This window comes from Panthera pardus, unplaced genomic scaffold, assembly GCF_024362965.1.
Source record: "Panthera pardus isolate Hobbes unplaced genomic scaffold, ASM2436296v1 HiC_scaffold_11, whole genome shotgun sequence".
In the NCBI taxonomy this organism is placed as follows: domain Eukaryota; kingdom Metazoa; phylum Chordata; class Mammalia; order Carnivora; family Felidae; genus Panthera; species Panthera pardus.
Window position 1 is genome coordinate 71,371,381 of NW_026526666.1, and position 12,750 is coordinate 71,384,130.

General features: G+C 40.6%; 1 protein-coding gene across 4 annotated transcripts in view; it reads left to right on the forward strand.

Annotated features, from left to right (window-relative positions):
- Positions 1–2,349: 2,349 nt before the first annotated feature.
- The window catches only part of EIF2B3 (eukaryotic translation initiation factor 2B subunit gamma), a 121,870-nt gene continuing 111,469 nt past the window's right edge, over positions 2,350–12,750 (forward strand). For 2 of the 4 annotated variants that reach the window (XM_053896089.1, XM_053896092.1), the window contains exons 1-3: positions 2,350–2,480; positions 5,153–5,312; positions 9,034–9,179. In XM_053896089.1, the coding sequence (XP_053752064.1) occupies positions 5,165–5,312; positions 9,034–9,179 (294 nt within the window). In that variant the 5' untranslated portion in view covers positions 2,350–2,480; positions 5,153–5,164. Of the gene's footprint in view, positions 2,533–5,152; positions 5,313–9,033; positions 9,180–12,750 lie in introns of those variants that run through there. The other 2 variants (XM_053896094.1, XM_053896095.1) reach the window with 2 other exon arrangements.

A 12,750-nucleotide genomic window follows, 5' to 3' on the forward strand; every position in this document is an offset into this window, starting at 1 on the left:
GAATGGATAAAGAAATTGTGGTTTATATACACAATGGAATACTACGTGGCAATGAGAAAGAATGAAATATGGCCTTTTGTAGCAACGTGGATGGAACTGGAGAGTGTGATGCTAAGTGAAATAAGCCATACAGAGAAAGACAGATACCATATGGTTTCACTCTTATGTGGATCCTGAGAAACTTAACAGAAACCCATGGGGGAGGGGAAGGAAAAAAAAAAAAAAGAGGTTAGAGTGGGAGAGAGCCAAAGCATAAGAGACTGTTAAAAACTGAGAACAAACTGAGGGTTGATGGGGGGTGGGAGGGAGGGGAGGGTGGGTGATGGGTATTGAGGAGGGCACCTTTTGGGATGAGCACTGGGTGTTGTATGGAAACCAATTTGACAATAAATTTCATATATTTAAAAAAAAAATTGTGGTTTATATACACAATGGAGTACTACATGGCAATGAGAAAGAACGAAATATGGCCCTTTGTAGCAACGTGGATGGAACTGGAGAGTGTGATGCTAAGTGAAATAAGCCATACAGAGAAAGACAGATACCATATGTTTTCACTCTTACGTGGATCCTGAGAAACTTAACAGAAACCCATGGAGGAGGAGGGGAAGGAAAAAAAAAAAAAAAGAGGTTAGAGTGGGAGAGAGCCAAAGCATAAGAGACTGTTAAAAACTGAGAACAAACTGAGGGTTGATGGGGGTGGGAGGGAGGGGAGGGTGGGTGATGGGTATTGAGGAGGGCACATTTTGGGATGAGCACTGGGTGTTGTATGGAAACCAATTTGACAATAAATTTCATATATTGAAAAAAAATAAACATGAGCTTTTAAAATGGATGACAGATATGGGGTTGAATGCTGTTCTTAATAACTGGTTCTTACCTCAAAAACATGCTGTAATTCCCAAGGCTTCTGTTTGCTTGAGCTAATAACAAGGAGAGACAGTATCTTGCCATAGAAGGAAAGGGTAGTCAAGTTTCAGGCCTTCTGTAGCCAATCACTCCATGGCTCCCTTTTACCCACATACCTGGTGTCATTCTTTAGGTAAAATAAGTAATTATTTAGTAACTCCACCAGCAGCCTGGAATGAAGAAAAGGCAGAGTAGGAATAGGCTGGTTTTATGGAAATAGTCTCAGGTCTTCCTCCCCTCCCCCCGGACATCTAACTGAGCTCTTATTCTTTGAACTGAAAGTCTGGGAAAAAATTACAAGTCCTGACTGTTGTATCCCCAGCATCTACCATCTAAGACATTGTTTGGCACTTATTAGGCACTCAATAAATACTGTTGAATGAAGTAAAACTCCTTTATTTTTATTGCAGAAATTAGACTCTGCCTCTTAATTTGCAAGGAGCTAAAGCAACACAAGGTTTAAGAGATGGACAGAAAAAGAGGAAGCTTCTAAAAGATTAGGAAACTGCAGGAATGTGTGTGAGAGAGTGGCCATTGTTCTTGTTATCTGCTATAGCTTATAAACCACCCCAAAACTAACTGCTTACAACATCGATTATTATCTCTCAAAATTGTTGGAGTTGTCTAGATACAGGCATTTGAGGTCTCTAATGCAGTTGCAGCCACTTAAGTGGACTCCCTGATTCCAGGGAGTCTATTAACACAGCTATCAGAGTGTCCTTTAAAAACCTGTCATATCATGTTCTTCTTCTGCTTAATTCAAGATCCTCACAATGCCCTACAAGACGCACAAGATCTGAATTATCCACCCTCTCTCCCATTGCCTCTGACCTCTGCCATCATTCATTCTCCACCTGGCTTACTTCCCTTCAGCTATATTGGCCTCTCTACGGTTCTTTGAACACGCAGTCTCTCTTCAAGGCCTTTGCACTTGCTAGCTAGTCAGCTTGGAAGACTCTTACCCAAGATATCCACCTGACTCACTCTCTTCAAGCCATTATTCAGTGTCACTGTCTCAATGAGGTCTTCACTGACACCCCTCCTTCTCCCAGTTTCAATGATTAAAGGTGATTGTTTTCCATACCATAAGAGTCTGGTTCAGAAAGCCGATGTGAGTCGCCACATTAGACATTGCAGACATAGAAAGCGTTGGCAATCTCTGGCCTGCATGAGTATTTGGCTGTTTCTCCGCCCGCTAGCCCAAAACTGCGGCTCCCAATGAGCTCTCTTTTCAGAGTGGTAGTTGGCCATACGGTAGAATGAGAACTCCCTAAAGCAAGAGACCGTGGCTTGTTCCTGTGCAGATTCCAGGAGCCCAGCACTGGGAAACACATTCAATGGGCGTTGATGATTTGTGAATGAACGAAAGGATACAGACCGCCCAGCTTCCTCTTCTCATAGGGCGCGCTTTTTGTATGAAATCTATTGCTCGACGCTCGTCCCTTCTACGCGGGCCTGCCCAGCGCATCCCATCGATCTGTTCGGCCATCGCGCGCCTGCGCTTTTGGACTGGCAGTCGGAGGCGGCGTGGGGTGCGCTGGGAGCTGCTGTGGCGCGCCTGGAGTCGAGAGGTAAAGCTGCGGCGTTAACGCTGTCAGGCCCCTTACGAGCTGGCTGTTGGGGGTGAGCACCGCGGTGGGGGCAGCCGGGCCCCGCTCATATGGGGAAAGCAGGCTCCTCGATCCCGGCCGAGGAAGGCCTCAGGAGGTGGGCGGGGGTGCAGAGCCCTGGAGTCGCCCGCTCGAGTCCCTGCCTGACCCGGCCAAGCAGCTAAGTAGCCGAACTAGAAGGGATCTTGGAGAGAATGTGAGCCAACCACCTTGTGCAACAGATGGAAAGGAGTTTGAGGGAGTGGAGGATCTACTTGAAGTCACAGCGAAAGAGAACCCAGATCCTGGACTACTCAGCACAGTGCCTGAACTCTTTCCACTTCAGCCCTTCATTTATTTATTCTGCCTATTTTTAGTTGTTTAGGGGCAAGCCAATGAAATAGAAATAGGAATGCAATAAAGTCCAGATGAGAGACCCAATTATGATAGTGTTTTATCTTACCAGTGTACAAAAGGAGAAGGCAACGAGTGCCATGATGGAGGCATGTATGAGATGCCATGAACCCCCCACTCTAAACCTTGGGAGGCTAACGAGACTCGTTGTGATTCTTATCACCCAGAGTCGTGTCAGTGACATTGAGGCATTTGACAATCTGTCTGGATCATGGTTAGTTATGTTCATGATTATCGCGGAGAGCAGAAACCTTAGATCCTGGTGACCTGGGGTCTAATGTCCCTTCACGTGTTTGAGCTTGACTTTTACAGGCGGTTTTTGAGATGTTCACAGATGCTTATTCCACAAACACTGATTGAGTGCCAGGCATCTGATGGAAATTGTGTTAGGTACTGAGAATACAGTGTTGACACGGTCCTTGCCTTCAAGGAACTCACGAGATACAGACATTTAAATATATGTGCAATAAAGCCTGGGAAGACAGAGATGATCTGTACATGGTAGAATGGAAGATCCTAAGAGGGAAGGAGTTGCTTCTACCAGGAGGATAGGAGAGGTTAGGAATGTTTTTTTAAGAAAGATGATTCTTAGCTTAAGTAGGTGATTTCTAGGCAAAGGAAAAAGGCAATCTAGGAAGCAAGAGGAGCAACACAAAGACCAGAATTATGCAACAGCATGGTTCATTTGGCACAAAAGGCTTTCCATGACCTAGCCTCTGTCTAATGATGTCAGACACAGTGCTTATTGTGGGATTGACATTATTTTGTGTGCTTTACATAGATTAACTTATTTACTCTTCAAAACAACGCTGTGAAGTAGTAATTATCCTCATCTTACAAAATAAAACTGAGATGAAGAGAATTTATGAAGCTTGCCTTAGTTCACACAACTAATGCGGGTTAGGGTTAGAATTCAAATCCAGCCATCTGATTCAAGGGTCTATGAGCTTAAACCAGGCTCCCTTCCAGGAACTGAGGACACTCAGAGTTTTAAATGTCAGGCCACTGGTCATCTCACCTAGACGTGGTAGAACCAGAACTCAAAATCTGGTCTTTTGACTCGAAAGGTCCCATGCTCTTTTCATAATAACATCAGATGTGATAGGAGTTATACAGTACCACATTGAAGTTAAATTCCATTCTGAGGCAGTGGTTGCTGAAATTGAAATTACCATATCTTTAAATTGTGGATGTTGTTCAGGAGGCTTCACTTTGTGCCTTGGGTGTACCGGGTGTAACTGCTGCAGTTTAAATAATGATGAGGACCCAGGACTGATCATAATTACAGGGGAGGGTGCAGCATTATTTGCCAATTTGGTTTCAGATTTTTTTTTTTCTGAACATTGTATTTCAAACTGGTACTTAAAAAGTTTTATCATTTGTTGTAAATCAAGGAGTACTTTTATTTTAAGCCAGTAAGGATTTATGACCTTTTACCGTGCACCTTTTCTGTGGTAGCTGCTGTAAAGAGATTCTTTTGAAGGTCAAACAGGTTTGTTTATTACCTTGAGTTTAGAAAAAGGAATTAATCTGATTTGTTTCTACTATTGGGCTCTGCAAATCTAGGTTCAGATACATCCCTACATTTGTGTTTACAGTAATATCTTTCACAGTTGGGGATAATGTGAAGAGAGCAGATGGCTGAATTATTGGAGGAATCTTAAGTCATCTCATACTTTTCAGAAACCTAGTATGCTTGTATTTATGCTGTTAATTCTAGTCAGAAGTTTCCAGATTTTTTCAAGAAATTAGAACTCATATCAGAAGCCCACTTGGTAAACTCTTACTCCTCCAAAAGTCCCCTCAAATATTACCTTCCTGTAAAACTCCCTGTCTTTTCTAGGAATACTTAGGTATTACCTTCACCAAATGCCTACTGCATCTTTGATATATTCCTGCCACGACACTAATGATAGTATATTGTAATTTACTGAATTTATCTTCTCCACTTAATTGTGAGCACCTCAAGGGAAAGGGCCAGGTTTCTTTAATTCATATCTCTCCTTCAGCCCATCTGCCCTGGCTGGAGCTGAGAGTTTATATTGGTGAGTCAGAAAATGTGATAAAGGTGATGTTTATACTGTAGCTAAGGAGATTTTCTTATTGTGGTTATTGGAGTTGGAAGTGACACATTTGACATAAGTGATTATCAGTAACCTAAATAGAAATAGGGTTAGTACTATGTATGCTTTGAATTTGTTACTTTTTTTTCCCCTGTTAATTGTTTTTCTCTGTGATAGCTGTTTGTGAAAATGGAATTTCAAGCAGTAGTGATGGCAGCTGGAGGGGGATCTCGGATGACAGACCTGACTTCCAGCATTCCCAAACCTCTGCTTCCAGTTGGGAACAAACCTTTAATTTGGTACCCACTGAACCTGCTTGAGCGTGTTGGATTTGAAGGTGAGCTATGGCAATGAGATGTACTCATAAAACCTTGGGGATGTTTGATCCCAATGATTTGTCGGCTTTATGAGAGTGAGAGAGGATGAATGAGAGAAGACCAGGACTCAGCATTGGCTGGAGACTGGCCTCTTTTAATTAAGAACATAGAAGTACTCTATTGCTATGTAAAAAAGGTTGAGAAGATAGTGCTATTACTGTTTTAGAGCTGCTCTCCACAATGATCCAAGATTACTCCTATAAGGATATCAGAAAGAGCACAGAGGGATTCCAAGTCAGTACCTCATAGTCAGTACTTACTATGAATCTATATGTATCAGGTGATATATTAATATATTAAGGGGTACAGAATTGGAAAGGTAACTTAGGCCCTGATTTCTAGAACCTTAAAGTCTAGTGGGGTGATACAAATATAAAGAGAGGGGACAAGACTACAGATCCTACAGACATTAAAAAGATAAGTGAATATTATGAACAACTTTATGGTAATTAATATATTTGACAACTGAGATGCACATTTTATTTTTTATTAAAAAAAGTTTTTTTTTAATATTTCATTTATTTTTGAGAGAGAGCACAAGCATGAGAAGCTCAGAGAGAGAGGAGGAGGACAGAGGATCTGTAGCAAGCTCTGTGCTGACAGCAGTGAGCCCGATGTGGGGCTTGAACTAATGAACCATGAGATCATGACCTGAGCCAGAGTCGGATGCTCATCCGACTGAGCCACCCAGGTCCCCCTAAACGCTCATTTTAGAAATATTGCTTTGGAATCTCTATAAAGAATGGATTTGAATGACTCAAGGCTACAAGCAGGGAGATGAGTTGGGAAATTGATACAGAAGTCCACACCAGTAATAAAGAGGGCCTGAACTAAAGAAGTAGCACTAAGGATGGAGAAGAAGGAACATTTGACAAAGTTGATGATTAATGGAGAGGGAGAGTGGAAAAAGAGAGAAGAGTTCCCTCTACTTTTTGCTTGGGTGAGTAGGTGACTAGATGGTGATACCAGTAACTAGGAAAGGTAATATGAGTCAACGAATAGGTTTGAATGAATATAATGAGTTCAGCTTTGGCCACAATGAGTTTGAGGTGTCCTATAGTTAGATATAGCAAATCTGAGTACCAGATGGAAGTAGTGTCAGATCCTGGGGCACAGTCTTGTATTCTGGTGTTCATTCCACCATGAGAATTGCCTTCCTGAGACAAACCTGTGAACATTTCTATGCAGTAGTCTTTATGACACTGATGTTAAGAGATATGTTTTAGAGGCTCCTGGGTGACTCAGTCAGTTAAGCGTCTGACTTCAGCTTAGGTCTTGATCTCATGGTTCACTAGTTGGAGCCCCACATCAGGCTCTGCGCTGACAGCTCAGAGCCTGGAGCCTGCTTCAGATTCTGTCTCCTCTCTCTGCCCCTCCCCCACTCACACTCTGTCTCTCTCTCTCTCTCTCTCTCAAAAATAAACATTAAAAAATTTTTTTTAAGAAATATGTTTTAGGTGGCGCCTGGGTGGCTCAATAGTTTGAGTGCCTGACTCTTGATTTCAGCTCAGGTCGTGATCCCAGGGTCATGGGATTGAGCCCCACATTGGGCTCCACACTGAGCATGGAGCCTGCTTGAGATTCTTTCTCCCTCTCCTTCTCTCTGTCCCTCTCTCTCTCTGCCACTCTCCCCCACTTGTGTTCTCTCTCCCTAAAATTAAAAACAAACCAAAAAAAGAGATCTGTTTTAGAAAAGATTTTTTTTCTTCTTTCTTTTCTTTCTTTTTTTTTTTTTTAAAGAGAGAGCGTGCGCAAGCATGGGAGAGGGGTAGAGGGAGGGAGAGAGAGATTTGAGGAGTGCCTCCTAAACACAGGATTCTGGAGTTAAAATTTTTTTTTTATTTTACATTTATTTATTTTTGAGAGAGAGAGAGACAGAGAACAAGTGGGGGAGGGTGAACAGAGAGAGAAGGAGACCCAGAATCCGAAGCAGGCTTCAGGCTCTGAGCTGTCAGCACAGAGCCCAATGCGGGGCTTGAACTCAAAAACTGTGAGATCATGACCTGAGCCCAAGTTGGACGCCTAACCAACTGAGCCACCTAGGCGTCCCAAGATTCTGGAGTTTGATAGCAAAATCTTTATTCACTTTGTTCATATTGATCGCGAGTTTAGAGAAGTTAATGTGGCCCTGCTTAGCATTTTCTTTCTCTCCACAAGAGTCTTAGTCCAGTTATAGACTGTCCCACATATGCAGTTATTCCCTTCACTCTATCCACTCTACCTAAAATGTCCTCTCGAAAATGGTACCATCTCTTTGAAATTCTAAACAGCATCAATCATCCTGTCCTCTGTGGTTCCATCTCACTGTGTTTTTCTGTCTCAGTACTACCCAAGGCCTGTTTTATGCTATAATTAGTGGCCTGGGAGACTGATATCTCTGAGAGCAGGTACTATATCTCATTCATCTTTGTAATATCAGCATTTACATACAGTGTGTACTAAAAAAATGTTTGTTGGACTTGAATTTATTTTGACCTATCTCAAAGGCCATCCCTTCCAGAAAGCCTTCCTTAGTCATTTCTATGTATAATTTCTCCATCTTAAGTTTCTTAAGAATAGGAACCATGTTGAGTTCCATTTCTGACTTCTCAGTGCCTGTTTTTCCTTTTCATATTAAAAGTGTTTGTATTTATTGGATGAATGAGTTAGTGACTAAAAGAAAGCAAAGTGGGGAATGGAAGAAGAGAGAAGGAAGGAAGGGAAGTTAAATGATTTGGAAAAGAAAGAAAGAAAGAGGAAGAAAGAAGAGAAAAATATGATTACAGTGAAAGGGAGACATAATTGTTACCTAGAACACTATCACAGAACAAGTGGAAATTGTTTCACTTTAGAGACACTAAAATCTGATCTTCAAACATCAGCAACACATGTTATGTTGTAGTGAATTACATTACCCTACCAAAAATCCCAAAGATAACAAAACCCCAAGTTTCCTGTCATTGGTTAACAGCTATACGGATAAGATGAAGACCTCTGTTTTATGGAAATTGCTTCTTAGTAGGGTTCATTGTGATCCTCAATGAAACACTTATGGCTGCTTGGTGGGAAGTGGTGATAGCTCCTTTGTAGTGAATGAAAATTTTAAAATGTAATCCTGTTTGTGTATGATTCAATGAATGCTCTTCTGAGTTCTTTACATCAAGAAGTGGCATGTAATATACTAAAGTGTGGGCTCGAATCATCAGAACTGAGTTTTATCTTGAGTCCATTGCTTACTAGTTGTGTGACCCTGAACAAAGTCACTTAATATCTTTTAGTCGAGGTTTCCTCATTTGTAAAATGAGTTTTTGTAAGAATTGAGAGAATGCATGTAAAATACATTGAAAAGACTCAATAATATTAGCTATTATTATTGCAGTTAGAAACAGGGGCTCTTAGGTGGCTCAGTCAGTTAAGTATCCATCTGGTTCTTGATTTCGGCTCAGGTCATGATCTTGCAGTTTTGTGAGTTTGAGCCCTGCATCAGCCTCTGCACTGACAACACAGAGACTGCTTGTGATTCTCCCTCTCTCTCTGCCCCTCCCCTGCTCACACTCTCTGTCTCTTTCAAAATAAATAAACTTAAAAAAATAACAATAAATAAATCTAGAAAGAGACCAAATCTAATTGAAATAGTGAAACCACTGTCTAAATGAAAGCGAGTTTTTGTGTCTTTCCTTCTTTTTTTGTTTTGTGCTGTAGAAGTCATTGTCATTACAACCAGGGATGTCCAAAAGGCTCTATCCGCAGAATTCAAGATGAAAATGAAGCTAGATGTTGTATGTATTACTGATGAAGCTGACAAGGGAACTGCAGATTCTCTGCGCCAAATATATCCAAAACTTAAGGTGAGAAGCTATTTCTTAATTTTTATTGTTTACTGAAGATAAATATCATTGATGTTTTCACAGTGCATTACAGCTTACAGTGCTTTTTTGAAAATATATTTTTGCATCACGTATTTTGTTGCCCCATGTACTCTTCAACTGCTTTTGATTATTTTTTTAAAGTTTATCTATTTATTTATTTATGTAAGTAATCTCTGTACCTAATGTGGGGCTTAAACGCCATATCAGAAGTCACGTGCTCCTCTGACCGAGCCAGCCAGGCACCCCTATTTTGATTATTAATGAAGATTTAGGTGTGCTCGCTTCGGCAGCACATATATTAATGAAGATTTAGGTGTTTAGTTGTCACAGGCACTGGTTTCCAATATTTTTGAGTAATTGTACATCCCTAAGAAAGAGGTGTACTTCAAATGTGCTTTAAAAGATTCCATTTAAATGAAGTTCATGAACAAGTGAATTTAATCTATAGTGATAAAAATGAAAGCGACAGTTGACTTTGCAGATGACAGTTTGACTGGAAAGAAATATAAAGGAACTTTCAAAAATTCCAGACCCCCACCCCTGCAACATGTTAATATTTGACCTTTTGGTCTGCTTTGATTAGATACTAACAAGGGCTTATGGATATGAGGACATAGTCTCCCTGGTGGCCTGTGGCCTATGACCTGAGAAATATCCACTGTAAATTATTTTGAAATTGATGTCCTTTGGGAAAAATTCAATCTGTATGATAATGTTGGCATCTTGTTTGAATTGGGGAGCAGACTCTCTGGGTATTTCTCATGACTACAAACAGATTAATAGTTTCAACCTACCTATGCACTAAAGAACAAAAAATTAATGTAGAAATGTACTAGGCCTTTCCCGCCATCCCACCTTTATTGGGAAATAATTTACATACAGTAAAATACACAGATACTAAGTATACAGTTCAATAAATTTTGACAGATATATACACCCTGATTACCATTACCCAAATCTAGAACATTTCCATTACCTCTAAAAGTTCCTTTTTACTTCTTTTTAGTAAGCTACCCTCAACCTTCCAGCCCCCTACCCCCCTTGAGTTAACTCACATGTTAACTTTGTTCATGAACTAGGTATAAATGGAATCAAACCATTTTAGTCTGGTTTCTTTAGTTTAATGTAATATTTTTCAGACTCTTATTGCAAGTATAACTGTGTGTGTGTGTGTGTGTGTGTGTGTGTGTGTGTGTGTGTGTTTATTCCATTGAATAAGTATACCACTGTTTACTTATTTACCTGTTGATGGCCGTTTGGATTGTTTCTAATTTGGGGATGTCATGAGTAAAGCTGTTAGGAACATTGTTCTGCAAGTCTTTTGTGAAAATATTCTAGGTTGTAGGGTTTACTTTACTAGAAACTACCAAATAATTTTCCAAGTGGTTATACCATTTTATACTTCCATCAACAATGTGTAAGGGTTGCATTTGCTGCACGTCTTCATTGACACTTGGTATCGTCTTTTACATTTCATCCATTCTAGTGGCTAACTATGGAGTAGTTACTCATTGTGGTTTTTAAAAAAATTTTTTTAATGTTTATTTATTTTTGAGAGAGAGAGTGAGACAGAGTGTGAGCAGGGGAGGGCCAGAGAGAGGGAGACACAGAATCCGAAGCAGGCTCCAGGCTCTGAGCTGTCAGCACAGAGCCCAATGCGGGGCTCGAACTACAAACTGTGAGAACATGACCTGAGCTGAAGTCGGATGCCCAACCTACTGAGCCACCCAGGTGCCCCACTCATTGTGGTTTTAATTTGCATTTCTCTGATTGTAATGATGCTAACCACCTTTTCTTCTTTAATTTTTTTTAAAAGTTCATTTTTATTTATTTTGGGTGGGAAGAGAGAGAGAGAGAAAGAGAGGGAGAGAGAGAACATGTGGGGGAGCGGCAAAGAGAGAGGGAGAGCCAGAGAATCCCAAGCAGGCTTTCTGCTGGCAGCACAGAACCCAACTTGGGGCTAGAACCCACAAAACCATGAGATCATGACCTGAGCCAAAATCAAGAGTTGGATGCTTAACTGACTAAGCCATCCAGGGACCCCACTAACCACCATTTTAAGCATTTGCCTGTTTTTAAATTGAGTTGTTTACCTTTTAATTATTGATTACAGAAATTGTATTTTACATCTAGAATAATAAATTCTAGATGTAAGTCTTTTGTCAGATATGTGTTGTGAATATCTTCTAGTGTGGCTTGCCTTTTTACTTTATTTATTTTTAAGTATTTATTTATTTTGAGAGAGAGAGAGTGTGCGCACATGAGCAGGGGAGGGGCAGAGAGAGAGTGGGAGAGAGAGAATCCCAGGCAGGCTCCACGCTGCTAGCAAAGAGCCCCAGGCAGGGCTCAATCTCACAAATCATGAGATCATGACCTGAGCTGAAATCAAAAGTCGGATACCTAACCGACTGAGCCACCCAGGCACCCCTGCCTTTTTTCTTTCTTAATGGTGTCTCTTCATGACCATAAGTTTTCAATGTTGCTGAAATTCAGATTACTGATTTTTTTTCTTTTGTGGTTAATACAGTTTTTGTGCCCTTTCTAAGAAATCTTTGCCTATCCCAAGCTTGTGAAGATAGTCTCTTATGTTTACTTCTAAAATATGGTTGGATATCTACTGCATCTTGATTTGATTTTGTATGTAGTGTGATATAAGGATAAAGGTTTTTTTTCTATATGGATATTTGTTCCAGCACCATTTGTTAAAAAGACTTTACTTTCCCCATGGAATTGCACTGGTGCCTTCACTGAAAATCAGCGGACTGTATGTGGCCAATTTCTGTTTTCTCTATTTTGTTTCATTGTCTTTACTTCAATACCACATTGAATAATGTCTTCGTTATTTTTTTTATGTTTATTTTTGAGAGAGAGAGACAGACAGACAGACAAACAGGGTGAGTGGGGGAGGGGCAGAGAGAGAGAGGAAGACACAGAATCTGAAGCAGGCTCCAGACTCTGAGCTGTCAGCCCAAAGCCCCACGTGGAGCTCAAACTCAGGAACCGCAAGATCATGACCCGACCAGAAGTCAGCTGCTCAACCGACTGAGCCACCCAGGCACCCTGTCTTCATTATTTTAGATTTATAGTACGAATTGAACTGAATCTATAGATCAGTTTGGGGAGAATTGATATTTTAATATTGATTCTTCTAATCTTGAACATCTGTTTATTTAGATTTCCTTTAATTCCTCTCAATAGTGTTTTATAATTTTCAGTGTAGAAGCTTTGAACATCTTTTGGTAAATTTTTTCCTAGGTAAATGTTTTTAATGATTTCTTTTAATGTTTATTTATTTGAGAGAGAGCACACACATGAGCGAGAAGGGAAGGGATGGAGAGAGAGGGAGACAGAGGATCCAAAATGGGCTCTGTGCTGACAGCAGCGAGCCCAACATGGGGCTCAAATCCACAAACTGTGAGATAATGACCTGAGCCGAAGTTGGACGCTTAACCAACTGAGCCACCCAGGCGACCCTTAATGATGTTATTATAACTGGTGCTTTTTACTCTATTATCAATTGTTTATTGCATAAAATCATGTTTTCTATATT